This window comes from Stigmatopora nigra, chromosome 21, assembly GCF_051989575.1.
Source record: "Stigmatopora nigra isolate UIUO_SnigA chromosome 21, RoL_Snig_1.1, whole genome shotgun sequence".
In the NCBI taxonomy this organism is placed as follows: Eukaryota; Metazoa; Chordata; class Actinopteri; order Syngnathiformes; family Syngnathidae; genus Stigmatopora; species Stigmatopora nigra.
This window is the reverse complement of record NC_135528.1, coordinates 8,723,726-8,740,634: the sequence shown is the minus strand read 5'-3', so window position 1 is coordinate 8,740,634 and position 16,909 is coordinate 8,723,726. Positions and strand designations below refer to the sequence as shown.

The window sequence follows — 16,909 nt, the reverse complement described above, 5'->3', positions numbered from 1 at the left end:
AAACAGTAGACCCAGACAGTTAATTAGTTGTTTAATACTGGTGGATCAGGCAGGCCTCAGGTATTAAGGATGTAGTACATGGAATAACTTCCTGCTCTTCTGCTCATGTTCTTTCTTTCTTTCTCATTCTTGTTCCTTTGGGCGCTTCTAATGTGAGAAGGGGTTAAGGTTGTACTGTCCCGGATAAGGAAAGCATATTCATGTCAACCTAGAGGGGCCTTTCTTCTTTGCAAGATGATTTTAATACGCAGAGTACATTTCTCACCAATCTGGATAGTTTGAAGTGGGTCACTGTTCTCTAGATACCATTTTGTTCGGCGAGGGTGGGGTCAGCGTAGAGGGTGAGTAATATGTTCTGAACCTCACGCTGAGATTTACCACGGAAATTGTGCAGACATTCACAGTCGACAACAAAGTCATTACGTGTAGACTTCTTATAGTGTGGAAAATATTGTTTAAACACTTAAAAATGACAGAATGGTCCTAACATGTTGTTTTTTCAACAATCCATGTTTGAGATAGAATTGCTATTCAAAAATGTCTTTACAAAGTGATGTATTCCATCAAAAATGGCTACCACATACAAGTGGAATCCTTGGAGTATGAATCCGAATATCCAAATGTTGACATTTATACCCTTTTACAAAATACAACAAAGTCACTACAGCAAAGCATTAGTTAAATGTCACATGCAGATTCCCCCTGAGGTTAGCACGTTAGTGTTCAGGTTTACACTGCTCCCATTGGCCTCCGTCCAACAAAAAAGGAGAAGAAAAAAAATCCAATGGGTTTGCTGACGTGCTCTTTTGAAACCTCATTAAAGACTTCCCCCGCTCTAATGTGGAGCCGGCCCCCTGGCTGGTGGCCTCCTCGTCAACTGGCCGGTCGGTCTGTCGGTCGGTCGGTGCCTGGCTTTGGAAAACCTCTTACGTATAGTATCGCCACACAGCCTTTATTGTCCTGCAATGAGATTTACTCTTAAGCTCTAAAGAGAAGGGAAGTGAAAGTAGGGGTTTTTGCTGAATGTGCTCCAGTGATAGCGCTTGTGCTGCCAGTCCAAAGCCAGCTCGTGTGCTCTGTTACTATGGGCTTGCTTATGTTTAATGGAGCGCAAGGTGCATGGGGACATACCACTAGGCGGGTTCAATATAGGGAAAACAAATCTCTTTCCAGCTCCACTTGTTTGCATGTTTCTTGCTGTGCTAAACATTGCTCAATGGCCACTGACTGTATATTTTGGAGGGTTTATTCAATATAGCTGGATACAAATATACATACTGTTATGAATAGCATTGTTAGTCCTTTAAATGGTCATTTGGGATGCAGTATTATTGGGAATAAGTTACATTTGAGTCTAAGGAATAAAAAAAAAACTGGGGACAGTTTGTTAACATAGGGTTTTGATTAAAAAGTCGACATGTAAAAAAACATTGACGTATTAGTCGCAAGGTCAGCCAAACTATGCAAAAAGGGCAACTTATACTCCGGAAAATACGGCATTTTATTATTATTTTTGTTGTAAATTTGCCTCGAGTGTGAATAATGAGATAGTCGTTTGCCAGGATTATGATACACAAGGTTCACTGAAAACCTCAAGTCCATTTGTTGTGAGTTTTGTATAAAAGGTGACCAGAATTTTCATCAAGCTTGCCAATTTGCTACAAACCTAATCCAACTTTTGGCATCTTGCAATCAATCATATTCCACTGTGATGTAAGAATGATCCCTCACTATGGCCATATCTATCTTTTTTTGGAGACTTGCAGTAATGCCACGGAGTATATTACCCTGACATTAATGCGGAATTCAGGCACAGTTCTAATCCCGTCGGGCCTATATCCAGACACGACTGACTCCTTCTCACACAGATTTGCATAGAGTGTTGCGGTCTTGTTACCAAGTAGGTTATCTGTCAGGATTACACAATGGACAATTTTCAGGAGCATATCTTTATTCTCAATCCAACAAGGCCAAAAAAACGGGACATTTTCCATGGACTAGATTATTGCCAATGTATTATTAAAGATGGCTTCTGCTTCAATGTTTACATCTGTAAAAAAACAATGTGATAATTCCATTAAGTACACACAGTCATCTGAGGTGAAGCACATGTTGGAAACAGAAGAAGTTGATGGTTGGTAGCATTTATCTTTAAGGGTCAGATGGTTGCCAGATGGAGCTTGGCATATGCTGGTAAATTACTATCTTGTTATATACAGTAAAGACACAAATAACAGGTGATGTTACAGAATCGAGTGAATTCATCCAGCTTGTAGTTTTCTAAGTTGATTAAATAATCACTGATTTAACGGTTAAGTGGTTGATGTGGAAGGTTCGACTTTCTTTTTAAATGAATCAAATGTAATTTCATTTTGTTAGAAAAGCTTCTTTTTTGGTAGACTTCTGGGCGCCACAATCTCTTTTCTTTAGAGGCAAAAAACTGGATTATTACCTATTTCTATGTAAGGAAAAAAGAGGCTTTATCAGATAGGATAGTAATAATATAAAAGTCATAAAAAAAGGTCCCTATTCATACTGTTCCTCCACAAATCCCGTTTTTTTCTGTTCATATGATGAGCCAGCATAGAAACTCCCAACATGTGTTGCCCATGTTATACATTCTGTGTAGCCATAAATCTGCCAGTGTTGGAAGAAGATAGAAATATCAGCCAAAGAAATAAATATCCTTTCATCTGCCCTTTTAACACCCCGTTTACTCTTCTTCTCTCTAACTTTTCAACCTCTGTCCAATCTATTACGGGGACCAGTTCAAATGGATTTTTATCTCCGTCAATAGCACTGAAATATCATTCAAAGCCTTTTGGGATTTTTTCTGATCCCGCTCAAGACCAAAAATTTCTTTATGCCCTATCTCTTGTCGCAAGGGATAGTAGTAGTAGTAGTAGTAGTAGTAGTAGTAGTAGTAGTAGTGGTAGTAGTAGGGGCGGGATGGGGGGGGGTTCAGCTGCATGACCATATGCAAGTAATTTGGCATGCCCCGAGAGAAGCTAAATTCTGATGACAGATGCATCGTTGGAGTCTACACAGCCACACACAGACTCTCTTCTACACTTTCTCTCACAGACTCGCAGAGGATGTGTACATCAATCAATCACCTGGCTCTGTCTCGCTACATGTGGCTAGCGTATGGTGTGCAGCCAGTGTCTTGCCAGGGAGAGGATTTGGATGCAAGTGCAAAACCCTGTGTCAGAAAGCTGCACATCTACTATAAAGAATCTCAGTATTAGCCATTTGCTGTTTATTCCATACAACATGGCTGTTTAATCATCGCCACATTGGGCGATAAATATCTTGGCTTGCAGTTATTTCAACTCTCTAGTATTTTAGCGACGGGGTCTTAAAAATATAGCAAAGGCAATGGGTTAAAACAGGTTTGGGCAAATTTTTGGCTTTAAAATTTTGACAGATGGGCCGGGTCAGCACAAGATACGATACATATAAAAAAGTGCATCCTTTAACAGTACATATGAAATATAAACAGAAAAAAAGGACTAAAACAGTATTTGGACAACGTTGGCGGGCTGGATTAAAAGCCTAATGGGCTTGTTTGTGGCCCGCGGGCCGTAGTTTGGGTTAAAATCTCTTGGCAAATGCATTGTTAAAAGTGTAGCGAAACTGTTGTAGTTCTAAACAAACAATTGTGGATGATTGTCTTGATGCGATAAATGTTGGGAGTGCGAGTAAATACATTTTTTAATCAACTGCATCCCTCCGTGTGTAAAAAAAAATATATATAAATTTGACAATGTGTCAGTGCTGTGCCCACCGGATCTGTCTACTTTGTAGCGAGAGGCCTCTCGAAAACAGATGCCTGTTGGAAGATCTGTTGGTGATTCCATCTGTAACAGCATTGGAGAGTCCAGATAGGCCCCGAGTGAAGTCAAGGCGCTGTTGTGAAAATGTTTTTGCAAGGAACTGCTCCAATTCTACCCCCAAAAGTACGGTTAACTCTCCACTGTGTCAGGCACATCAAGCCAGGAGATGACAGTTGTGAAAGAAAGTGCTCCCGGTGGACAACCGGCAGGAATTCAGGGTAGTGGTGGCAAGATGGATTTCGGAGATGTATTGTCTGAGATAAATACTGCTTAAATGAAGGTTAACTTACACGAATGTTCCATTAACCAGATTGATCAATGCTAAATGGGCAGTAGATTTAACCAACCGAAAAAGTCCAGAGTATAGTTCAATGTTATTTCAGAAAGTCAAAAAGTACTTTAACTTACGTGTCATTGCATCTGTTACTAAAAGTGTGTTTTTTTTTATCTTTCAGGAATTATTGATAGTTATGACAGACGTTTGGAATAAATCTGAGAAAATGCAATTTCTGTAAAAAGGGGTTTTTAAAAGAAGTAGTCCTTGCCGTATAAATCACATAGATATAAATCCCTCCCATTTTTACTGCAGTCATAAAATTTTGAATCTCTCTCCTACAAAATAACACAAATTGACTTCTTCAACTCAACTTCTGAGTGGCAATTATCAAATTAATCAAAGCAATGCATTTCTTTACATATTTTCAATTTTAAATATGTAACTAAAACAGTGGTTTATTTGAAATTCCATTAATTTTAACGGCCACTGACATTTAAAAGGATGGAAACTCATTTGATATAAAGCTTCTATTGCATTACCAACTTGGACTGATTGAAACTCTTTGGCTAATGTACTTATATTTGTTAGGAGCATAAATATGTAGGATTAAAAAATATATATAAATGGAACTTGAGAGTCCCGATTGATGGACTGGCATAAAAGAAAATGAAACAAGCTAATTTGTAGGCATCCTGGAGGAGAAAAGATGCGGCTGCGCCATCGTAAAGGTGGCGACCTGGGGGACCACAGACTTAATGGGATGGAGAAACGCTTTGATTGGCTCATTACTGTGATGGAGCACGTTGCCAGGGCGATTGGCCTGTTCACCTTGCCCGCCACATTTTTCAAGCATTCCGCTTGTGTACTATAGTTAATGACTTATTTCAAAACTTCTACTCCAATGTTAGCTGTAGCTTTCTTCATCCGTTTATGTTAAAGTCGGCCCTCTGACATCCATCTTTTTTTGTCTTTTCTTTTGTCCGCCAGCGACGACGAGGAAGCGGGGTCTTTTGCGCCAACTGTTTGACCACCAAGACGTCGCTGTGGAGGAAGAATGCCAATGGCGGCTACGTCTGCAACGCTTGTGGTCTTTATCAGAAGCTGCATTCGGTAAGATCGCTATTCACAAAGTTGAGCTAGAATTTTGGTCATTACGGTCACAAAAATACTAAAATTTACTATTTATTGTAACCTCAAACATAAACACCAAAACAATATATTATAATATTCATTCATTCATTTACCATACAAATTTATTGTACTGTAGCTGATCCTAAACTGGTTGCCAGATATTTACAAACAGTTTAATAGAATGATGATGGTAATGTAGTACCACCCTTTAAAGACAATGACTCTTAAAACATAGTGCTTTAAAAAATGATACTGCAATACATCAAGAGAATTGAGACTATATGAGAATTGCATGGTTCTCATATTGATTCAAAATCAGTTTGAATGTGGTTTTTGGTAGAAATATATATATATTTAAACAAAAAATACCAAAATACAAATGAAGCTTCAGAAATAAATTCATATAATGTACTTTTAACGTCAAATTTTGCCAAGTTTTTCCAAAATATATACAAAAATAATCTTAAAATGTTGCATTGGGATTAATGAGGATCAAATCATGACCTGTGATTCCTAATATGAATCATAAATCCAGATGAGGCAACCTATATGATAGACCTGTGTATAACAGCATAGAAAAACTCCAAATTCCAAATATCCAAGTTGAAACTGGATTTTAATATCCATCACTAACAACAAGTTAGCATACTAAATAAACACAGTCAATTGTACCCTCTTAAGATCCATTTGACTGCGATTACTGCTTGCGAAAAGGTATTCTCGTGCAAAAAGTGTATTTGATTTGGCTGCCTGGGAGTCTCAGTCAACCTCATCAGGAGCGCCAAGCGTTTGGGGCGCCAATCGAGGCGACCGGCCGTTTCCAGCCAGGGAAAGACGATGGAAATCCCAAACTTAATTAGACGGCAAGAATTACAGATGAGATAACGACAGGCGGCGGCGGCGGCTTCTGGAAAGGGCCTTCTTTCAAGCGTGGATCACCTCAGACGTGCTCTTGCGGAGTTGGGAGTCATTTCACGCATCACTACGTATTTGCATATTGACTTTTTAAGATGGCCTTGTTCAACCGCAAGGTGCTGCCAGCGTAATAAAGCGCATTGTTGATTTAATAAATGCGCCGCCTGGTTGACACTTACTTAAAACTCAGTTCATGTGATGGGCTGGAAAACCAAAATGTTTTTTTATTGGGCCACTGATTGTCCTGGTAACCTTATTGCCTGGTCATAAATACATGAAAGGCATTATAAATATGTTTAATATGAGAGCTTAAAGATTTTTATTTTCTTCAGGAAATTAAACGATGGAGGCGTGTATGTCTTAATTACGTAGGTCAAGGTGTCTTTGTATGAAGTTCAATTTTTCTTCAAGAAAACAATAGCCAAAATATTGATGTAAAAACAAGGAAAATCAAATGTTCAGATACTTTTTTTATTTAACTGGTGTTCTAATCTTAGGGGGTTCCAGGTTCAAAACCCTGAAAGAAGCACCATTGTCCCGTCACTTTTAGTCGCATCCTCCCCCGGCAATCGTTGACGGCCATATTTTACATGACCCGATAAAATTTTTATGTCCTCGACACACATTATTAGCGAAGATCGCGGCTAGTAAAAATGCTGCCGTGGTGAGAGTGCAAAGGGAGAGTTATGAATATTGAGTTGAGTTGCGGGGGTGAGAAGAAGAAAGCGTATCATCGTTTGTTTTGACTCGCTCGACCTTTTGTAGTCTCCGTTTGCCCACTTTTCAAATGACAAGCTTTCTGTTGAAGCTGCGAAGCACATTCTCCATTCACAGTTTTTACCTACTCTTTTGAGCGTGACCGGACGTTTGGTCACTGGTCTTTTGGTCGCCGGTCAAATGTACTTAGATATGAAACAGTACTTGGATATGAAACCGTGCTTAGATATGAAACAGTACTTAGTACTGTACAGTACTTTACACCGTCTGCAATGACAATCATTTTCAGTCATATTCTAACGTAACTTTTTTGTCTTGCAGACGCCCCGACCTTTAAACATCATCAAACAAAACAACGGTGAGCAAATCATTCGCCGGCGCACTCGCAAACGCCTCAATCCGGACACATTGCCGCCGGAAAACCCCGCCCCTAAGCAGCAACGCGCCACCGTGGAGGACCGCGTCAACGGCGACGAATCGGACCGGAGTTGCGCTTCGGTGAAGAGCCAACAACAACAACAACAACAACAACAACAACATCAGCAGCAGCCATCGCCTCGCTCACGTTCTCCACGTTCCACACAGGTCTTCCTAGCCAACCAAACTCTGGAGATCCACCGCCGTATGCCACCCTTGTTGCTTCCGGCTCACCCCGCCCCTTCGGAGGTGGCGGAAGCACTAGCCAAAGTGGAAGCGGGCAAAGTGGCTTCCGGCGGCGGATCGGAAAGAGGAAGTCCCATTGAGAAGTACATGCGGCCGTCCAAACCGTCCAGTTACTCCCCCCCGGGGTCGCCTATCGAGAAGTACCAGTACCCTTTGTTCCCAGTGCTGCTTCCCCTGAACCTTTCTCCAGATTTGACGCCTGAATCTGATTGGCTTCGCTTCTGGACCAAATACAAGATGGCCACAGCTTCCGGCTTGGGCAACCTGGGTGGCGCGGCGGGTCTGGCCAATAACGCTCACTACCTGAGCGCCATGGTGGCACCGGCGCAGCAGCACCACCTGCCAAGTTACGCCTTGCCTTCCTGCGCTTCGCCATACTCGCCATTACCGCCTCCTCCCGCCCCGGCGCAGTACCCACCGGCGCCGCTACACCCTCAAATCCCATCGTCGTCGTCCGGGGAGAGCGAAGCGCCTCTGGATCTCGCCATACGGCAGCGAGAGTCTACGGAATGCACGCCAAAGCGGAAACGGGAATCGCCGTCAACGAAAAACGAAGAAGAGGACGACAGCGGCGCCCATAACTCGCCGACCCGCGCCACGGCGGATGTGGCAACCCAGGACGAGCCCGCCAACCGTTGCCTCCACTGCGGCATCTACTTCCTGGACGAAGTCATGTACGCACTTCACATGAGTTGCCACGGCGACAAGGAAACCTTCCAGTGTAGCTTCTGCTTGCACATTTGCGCCGACCGCTATGACTTTACCACGCACATACAGCGCGGTTTACACCGCTACACGGACAAAAAGACTCCGACGGAGGATGGGGAAGACGCCGCCTCCACGCCGGAGCGTCCGCTTTCGGAACAACGAGAAGAAGAAGATTTGCAGGCGGAGAATACGGATTTGACACCGAAGAATACGACGGATTTGACGTCGAAGAATACAGATTCGTTGACAGATTCGAACCCGGAAAACGAAACATCTGGAGGCCTTGGATAAAATAAAATATAAATTTCGGGTCCAGAGGTCGCAGAGGGACACCATGAAGGCATCGAGATGGCGTCTGAAGCCCGCAAGATGGCATTCGATGTTGACACAGTGACTAATCGAAGACGGAGATTATTTTAAGACAAATAAATGCATCCAAATGCTGGAATGAAAACTCAAAAGGAACTCGATTCGACCCAAGCAGCCCTAAGTCGTCGACCCGTGCATGTTCTCAGACTGCTGTGCAAAAAACATCGGATGTGGACTCGGTACGAATGAGTCACATGGTGTCAAAGTGACACTTTATCGAAAGCAGACTTGGGCTAAAACCTCAAAAATTAAGACTTGTTTTGTTTCATGGACCTGCCTGCCTGTAAACCAGTCACGACTGGTTCAAAACGGTGCCATAGCGGCGAGCTCGAGTATTTTCTGCGTCCATTTTGGACCAATTGACTCTATTTTTTACTTCCCTCCGTGCCATGATACTAGCTATGTGCCTGGCTGCCTTTTTGCCTGCCTGATAATAGAACAAAACAATCTATTAACCTGCTTAACGTTTGTATCCAATAATAATTATGATAATAATATTGTTGTTCTAGTTCAAAAACATGCAATTTCATAGGATTTTTTTTATATATGTTATTTTGTAAAGACAAGAAGTGCTTTTTTTCAGGACTCGGTACTACAGTTATTATTTTTTTTTTGCCTTTATGTTTCTTTAGGTTCTTACGGAAACGGTACATGGAAAAGTGTCTCTATAAAAGTGTGTGAGTGTGTGTGTGTGTGTGTGTGTGTGTGTGTGTGAGGGTCAAGGGCGTGTCCGTCCCCGATTATGGATGTAAACAAAATGAAGGTTTGCTATTTCAGTCCTCAGGGGTCTCACGCGTGTTGCACACCAGCCCGCCTTCCTTTTATTTTTATTTCTTTTTAACAGTTTTGGTTTCTTTTTTTTATGAGCATGTACATTACGTTGCTGAGGTTATGTTCTCACATGCAGGGTGGGGTCCTCGATTCATGATGGAATTCCGTTCTAAGAACAAAAAAAAACAAAAAGTCATCCATTTTACATGCAGTATTAAGACTTAAGTCAAAGTATTTGGAAAATTAGCAAAAAAAATCGTAAAACGATTTTTTTTTTGTTAAATTATGATATATTTATTCCTTTTTTTCCTGCAAAATTAAAAATTTGGGCTTGTAACTATTTTCCTTAAACAAACATTGCCTTGAAATACTACATTATTGTAGTATTGCATGTAAAATATAGCATTTTTTGTCTTAATTGGACTTTACTACTGACCAATCATTTTCTTTATTCCCCCTAAATTATTATATGCATTTATTAATATCAAAAGTTACTCGGATACCTTTTTTAAATCATTCCAACTCGAACCATGTAAAAGTTAAACCTATTACATTACAATTTGACCATCATAACCATTGATATTTGTCTGAAAAACACATAAAAGTAAATGAAGGATGCCAACTCATTCTGTACCTTCCTATACCGGGACCACTGTAAACCGAGGACCCCAATATTATCCATGTTCTCAACCTATTTTTTAACCTTTTTACTAGGTCAACTTTGATTGTTTCTTGTTTGGATTCTAATCAATATTTGGGGTGTGCTCCAGGTTACCTCCTCAGTAGTATTACTGATGCATTTTACTGTGCAATCTCTTCACAGGAAAAATTCCCTGCCTCCCCATTCCGCCTGCTTTATGTTTTTTGTTTTGTTTTTTTTTCAGCCATCATTAGTCATGTGTTGGTTATTTATCTGCAGAATATTTTTCTACTCAACTGTTTACATTCGAAGTCATGACATATCCAGGTTGAGGGTTGGGAGGAGTTTCACCTTGCCTTGCTGCCTTTAAAAAAAAAAAAAAAAACACGAAAAAATAGGACAAAAATGAAGGAAAAAGAAGCCTGCGACTGATATTTTTCTAGCCATGAACAAATTTTCCGCCTAGTGCCTGCTAACGTTTTTTCCTACTCAAGATGTTTTGTCTCGGGTTGGATTTACGTCACGGAATGAAGTGCCCGATGCATTTTCAATGCTTTCATCAAGTGACACGTATTCATTATGGTTGTTTCTCTATTCACTTTGTCACAAATAAGCATTGGATGGCGTCTTGTTGATTGGTTATGTCAGTGACCTCCACATTAGTTTGTCTTATTCCATCCATAGCAAAACCTATTGCACATCTCGGCCCTATTCAATGACATGTTTTGAATGTTTCATACGCGTACATTTTATAAACCTTTGGATGATTTATTTCCAACGTGAGCATCATTTTCTCACACATTTTTGGTATTTGATCAAAATTTTTCATCACATCTTCAAAATATTCACTCCAATAGTTATTTTTGAGGATAATATTGTCCCACTCCAGTTAAATTGGGCTTCAAATATCATCAATGGCAACCAATGAGTAAAATATATCAATATACTGTTTTCTCTTATTGGGAAAAATGATTGTATTCTACACATATTGAACCATTTGCATTGTTTTTACACATTTTTGGACAGTTTTGTTTAATGGTTTTAGTTTGGGAAATTAATAATGAGGAAGATTGCACTGATAGGCAAAGTTTAACGTTACTTTTTTAGGTTATTTTTGTTTGCAACCTGCGAAATTGGGGAAAAAAACTGCAACTTATATTCAAAGCAAATGCAATGCAAGAACTAATGGTGAAACGAAGAATAAGTATGAAAACTCACATTTGGCCGAGTTGTAATCTAGATTTTACAGATCTTTAATGAAATATATCCAGAACAAAACAGTTTGAATGGTGTCACTTGAAAAAAATGTGTCAAAAGTCCGTCATTTTTTGCCATAATGGCGAAAACAACAACAAAAATGGTGGAGCCTGACAGCCTTGTTAGCAAAACACTATTAGCTGCTTGGAAGAAAAATAGCTTGAGTCCAAAGTTCGCCTTTAATCTTGCTTAAAAAAAGACAAAAAAAACCTGCGAAATCCTATCATGTAAAATAAAGAAATAAAAAGGATACAAAAATTGTAAGCGTGGGAAGCGAATGAGTAGATTTTTCTTGTTTTAAGGGCAGTCGAAATGATTATGTTTACAGTTTGGAAATGTAGCAAAGAAATGAAGTGGCGGGGAAGACTGGAGGGCTTTTTTTGATTTGATTTGATTTTTCAGATTTTGGATGTCTTCATTCTGCCAACGCGTTTGACTGTAAACGTCAGGAATCGACTTGAGTCGGTCATAAAAAAAAACTCTTGGGATCTTTCCAATCTGTTACTTTTTATTTTTTCCTTCATTTTAAGTAGTTGTCAGTAAAAGTCACATGAATGGCATTTCACGTCAATGTTTACATTCAGGCCCTTTGAGTGTTTTTAGCAAAAAAAAGTGGTGACGTCGCTTTACATTTCATTGCGAAGGGACGACACAAAATGTAGGTACGATCACGATATAAAAGGGAGCTTCAAAAAATGGCCAGTTTGGTCCAAAATAAGCATGGGCAAGTGTACATTTAAGTGTTTTTTTTGTTTTTGTTAGTTTTTGTCTTTTTGTTTTAATATAAAATGGGATTTTTGTTGTTTTTTAAGGTAGTTTTCTGTCATGTCTTATTTTATTCTGTTACCTTTCTGTATCCTATTTGTTAGGTTTGCAAAAATTGGTATCGCCTTGACCTTATTTTTTTTGTTCATTTTTTTGGACGGCCAAGAAAGTTTGTTATGCAGCTAAACTTGAAAAAAAATATTGATAATGATAATAATTAATAAAAGTAACAAATATACTGAGATCGTCTCAGATTTTTTTTTTCTGTCATTAACCATAAACTGGATTATCTTCTTTTTTTTGCAGAATTTCAGCTTCCAAGAAACTAGAACGGTAAAACAGACTGTAAATCTGATGTTTTTGATGATCATCCATTTAAAGATTTGAATGTAGAAACAGATTAAACTGCTATTTGTTTGTTTTTGACAAAATGTATGGTTTAAAACCCCTTTTTAAGCCCTCATGCTTTTTCCCAGATGCTCCAATAGATTCAAATATGAGATTCCAGGTTTAATTTTCCTCTTCAAGAAAAATGTAAGTAGCTCTGGCTTTTCTAAATCCTTTTTATTGTCATATTTTTGTACTAATCAAGTAACCTTTTCCCAAAGGGCCACCACTACCAAAGCTAACTACATCTTCACTTTCTACATTCTAAGGTATGTCAGAAAAAGGTAATATTTTTTTGTGTCATTTTGTTAGCTAGCAGGCGATTTCTGTCATTCCCTCAGTCTTTCAAATGGTTCAATATTCGTCGCAGTCGCCCTATAATTTTCACTTTCCTCGCACGTCCCACCCGTGGGGGTCAGGAACTTTCACAATCAACGTTACCGGAGCCTTCTTAATCTTGTGTTTAGCATTATCAATTTATCTGTGTGTTTATTATATGAACATTGATTAGAGTTTATTAACTCGGTGCCTTGAGTGAAATTAAAGAGGCAGTGGGGTATCATTTGTGTGTGTGTGTGTGTGTGTGTGTGGGTATGTTAGTGTGATGATGATGATGATGATTTAGCATAGATGGCACTTGTCAGAACGGAATACTAAGTAGCCCGGTGCCTTTGCACAGAGGTCATCACAGACTCATGGATCGGCAACTAATTATGAGCACAGGTGGCAAATTAATAAGCAAAGTAAATAATAATATTACGGTAGGAAAAACAACTGGGAGAGCACATTCAGTGTTATTGACGGCAAGAAATTGATTTTGTAGTAAGTGGCAGTTAATAAGTTATACATAGTAGTATTTTTTGAAAAGAGTGCAAAAGTAAATAGTTTAATTTGGGTTTGTTTTGAGAAATTTAACTTAGTTTTTTTTGCCAGTTTGAAAATATTATTAAATCCGCTGCTGTTGTGGTGGTCCGGGTTCGATTCCAGCTTGTGTCAGGGAGGGATTTTTCCAAATTTACAATGCAAATGATTTATAGTTACATATATTTTGGTTAAAGTGCTGTTTCTACATGTTCTAATAGTGGGAACATAAGTAACAGTTCTCAATATGGCTGCAAAGAGCAAAGAAAAATCAATAGCTGCGAATGAGACGAAGACAGGTTTTACTTGTGCCCAGTCCCCTCATGGTGCATCCATTATTGAGCATCCCTTCAGGTCAAACGACACCCCCTCTGCTTCTTATATACTCTCCACGGCCCTTTTCTACACACTAGTCTGCTTCTCTATGCCGTCCTCCATCTTTGTTTCAAACTACTCCTAAAAATGGCCGTGCAAAATTGATAGTAAAATAATGGAAACAGCATTTATTACTTGTTTTTTTACTCTGAAGCGCCATGTAGCCCGTAAGGTAGTTTGATGGAAAAACTTGGAATGTGGGAGTATTCACTAGAAATAAAAAAAAGGCAAAAGAAAGTATGTTATGTTGGTTAAAGCAGATGTTTTAGATACATTCTGAAGCAACTAGATGAGAAAATCAAATTGTTAACTGATTTTATTGTTACAAAAAAGGTTGGAAAAACAACCAGTTTCTTACTGATGGCTCTGTGAGTGTTCCCCTGCGAGACCCCTGACCAGATTAGGGCATCCATTTCGTTAGCAGTCTGAGATAAATCCAGCTCCTGCGTCCTAAAAAAAAAAAATAAGAAAAAAACTAATATCGACGGTCTCAAAGCCCATTAAGAGGTCCATGATGGCTGGACATATAATCGATGGTCCTTCGGGCCTTTTCCCATATTGCCGACAAAGACTAAAATCCAGACTTACTATATTGTCATATACATTTTCCTGCTTTTATAACCTTACTTTCATTGTAACATCATTGTAATGCCATTTGTCTTTTTGTTATTCGAGCATCAAACATCTTCAATCATGGGGGTGCGGGTGCCTACTCCATAATTGTCCTCTTTCTTTAAATTTACCATACCTTATTTATCACTTTAAATTATCTACACTAAGTAAATGATCACAGTTTCCCTGTACGATATGACTAGATAGACATATCCTGTTAATTCCATCTATTTACATTCATTATATGGCACTACTTTAAGTAGTACTTTGTCATGTATTACGTCCCGTCAGGCACCCCCCCCCCCACACACACACACACACATACACAGGAACATGTAAGCTTGCTTGCAGACAATCAATAGCTGACACTTCTTCCCAACCTTTAAATATGAGCAAATAAGTCTGCGACACAAGGACACACACTCACAATGGCCCCTGTAATCAATGGCCATCGATTGAAACTAACACACACTCAATGCTCTCCCACTGGGTCGACCTCACCTAGATATGAACAGACACTCACCTATCACTAAGGTTACAAACACCAGCATCGAAAAATAAAAATATGCCTAGCGTCGACAATGGCGGACAGTACGTTAACTTTTTAAGCCAAAAATAAACTAGTAACGTTGGCATAAATCTGGCCCACAAACCAATCTGTGTTAATGTAGAATATTCCTTCCATATATGTGAAAATATTTAAGTCTACTGTGCAAAACTAAATGCATATCGAGTATTTTTATATTCATATTATAGTGGTTTAGCCGAATTGAGTAATTGATGCTCTGATTTTGGTCATTGGCGCACATGCTAGAACGAGGGGTGCTCATCTGGCCCTCATTTGAGCTACGTAATGGATTTCTTCTCATCCTAATATGTCACAAATTGAAAATCTATTTGCATTACTCACGTCATAAATATCATGCGGTAGATTGTGCATGCATTGTACTACTGTACGTCCACATAAAATTTATATTTGATCATTTATTGCCCTGCATTGCCATTGTGCTTGTTCCATAATTAATACACAGCAGGGGGGGATGTCACATTAGAGCTTCATTGAATGTTTGGGTCTCAGTGGAGTGATAGAATTGGTATGGAGGGGAGGGAAGCTATACCATTGGTTCTTTACAGCCATCCTCCCACGAGGCTAATACTTGTTTGGTGGGGAAATGAATAGACCGCTGACACACATTGGAATCATGCATACATCCACCATTGAGTACCTTGTTAACACATTCACTACCATGATGGCCCAGGAAGTCCAATCCTTTTTAACTAGCTATTATTTAATGGCTATTTGGGAAATCCCTCACGGAAAATCCACGTTGTAGTTCATCACATCAGTAAAATGAACCGTGTGCTAGTTTGGCACGCAAAGCCACGGCAACTAATTGGCAGTGATGAGCCATCTATGCCGGCTGTCATAAATCACTTTTGTTCTAGCTGACACGCGAGGCGATTTCCGCCGCTCCATCAGTCGTACCTGATTCGGCGAAATGTGCGGTCGCAAGGCGGCCCTTGGGCGAGCATTCAAAGAGACCTAATGGCCGCTCTACACCCGCGTTTTAGTCACGATGCCCGTCACCCGTCAATGAGTACCCAAATGCCCATGCTACTTTTTTAGCCTGGAGCCAAAGTGCACTTTGCCTTTTTTGTCTTGTCGCGCCGCCGGGATAAAGAAAGATAGACAAGTCGACAGAACCTCACAACGTTAGGCAGAATCCAATGAGCGGAGTCATCTTTACAGTCCTAAAATATAGATATATATTTATATACTGGACTATATTTAGGGTCAGTCGCACCATCCATATAAAGAACAATAAGAGGAAGAAAAAAATACCCAAAAACTGCATTATTTCATCAGAAACCAAGAACAAAAAGTATAAAATGGAGAAAAATTAGCAGAATAGGCATTTGTCAACACTAGTTTTTCAGATAACTATAACCTAACAAAAACAACATAACAGGCTTCCATAGTCAGAGAAAAAAACATGCATAAGTTACACTAATAACTTGCAAAACCAGCCAAATTATGAAGAAAGTACGAGATAGATCTGGAAAATGCAGTACATAATACTTGCATAAGTTATTCTATCATATTAGCTTTGAAATACATTGACAATAAGAAGAGTTAAATTTACCTTAACTAACTTAAGCCCCTCGAATCGCATCTTGCAAAACAATTTCTCAATTTTTAGCTTCGACAACATTTTTAAAAAATTGTTTTCACCTTAAACCGTTAAATCTGAAGCATCCAAGGGAAGGAATTCGTAACACCTTTACGAAAGTAGCCTAACCGTTGCCCCTATCAAATAAATGAAATACGAAGCCATAACTCCTTTTGAGATGAAATCCTCGGCCCGGTCCGGGTATCACACACACCTGAGCAATGGAGCTGTCGGAGCAATTAAAAGCGGCTTAAATCGAAATATTAATTATGTCAGGGACCTGCTGCCTACAGATTGTCCTTTTTTTTGCCGGCGGCAGAGATAATGAGGTCTGAAATTCACAGTTTCTGCTTTATTAGCCACGTGACTAGATTCTTCTCAGCAATGAGCTAGATCGGTTACACCAAAGTGCCTGAGGGGACAAGTTCCGCTACAAACAAGTTCCGCTCATTTG

The 16,909-nt window shown here is 39.6% G+C and overlaps 1 protein-coding gene across 3 annotated transcripts in view; it reads left to right on the top strand.

Annotated features, from left to right (window-relative positions):
* trps1 (trichorhinophalangeal syndrome I) overlaps window positions 1-12,291 on the top strand; it is a 65,464-nt gene extending 53,173 nt beyond the window's left edge. For all 3 annotated transcript variants that reach the window (XM_077743814.1, XM_077743815.1, XM_077743813.1), the window contains exons 10-11: window positions 5,101-5,223; window positions 7,198-12,291. In XM_077743814.1, the coding sequence (XP_077599940.1) occupies window positions 5,101-5,223; window positions 7,198-8,538 (1,464 nt within the window). In that variant the 3' untranslated portion in view covers window positions 8,539-12,291. The remainder of the gene's footprint in view (window positions 1-5,100; window positions 5,224-7,197) is intronic.
* Window positions 12,292-16,909: the final 4,618 nt, after the last annotated feature.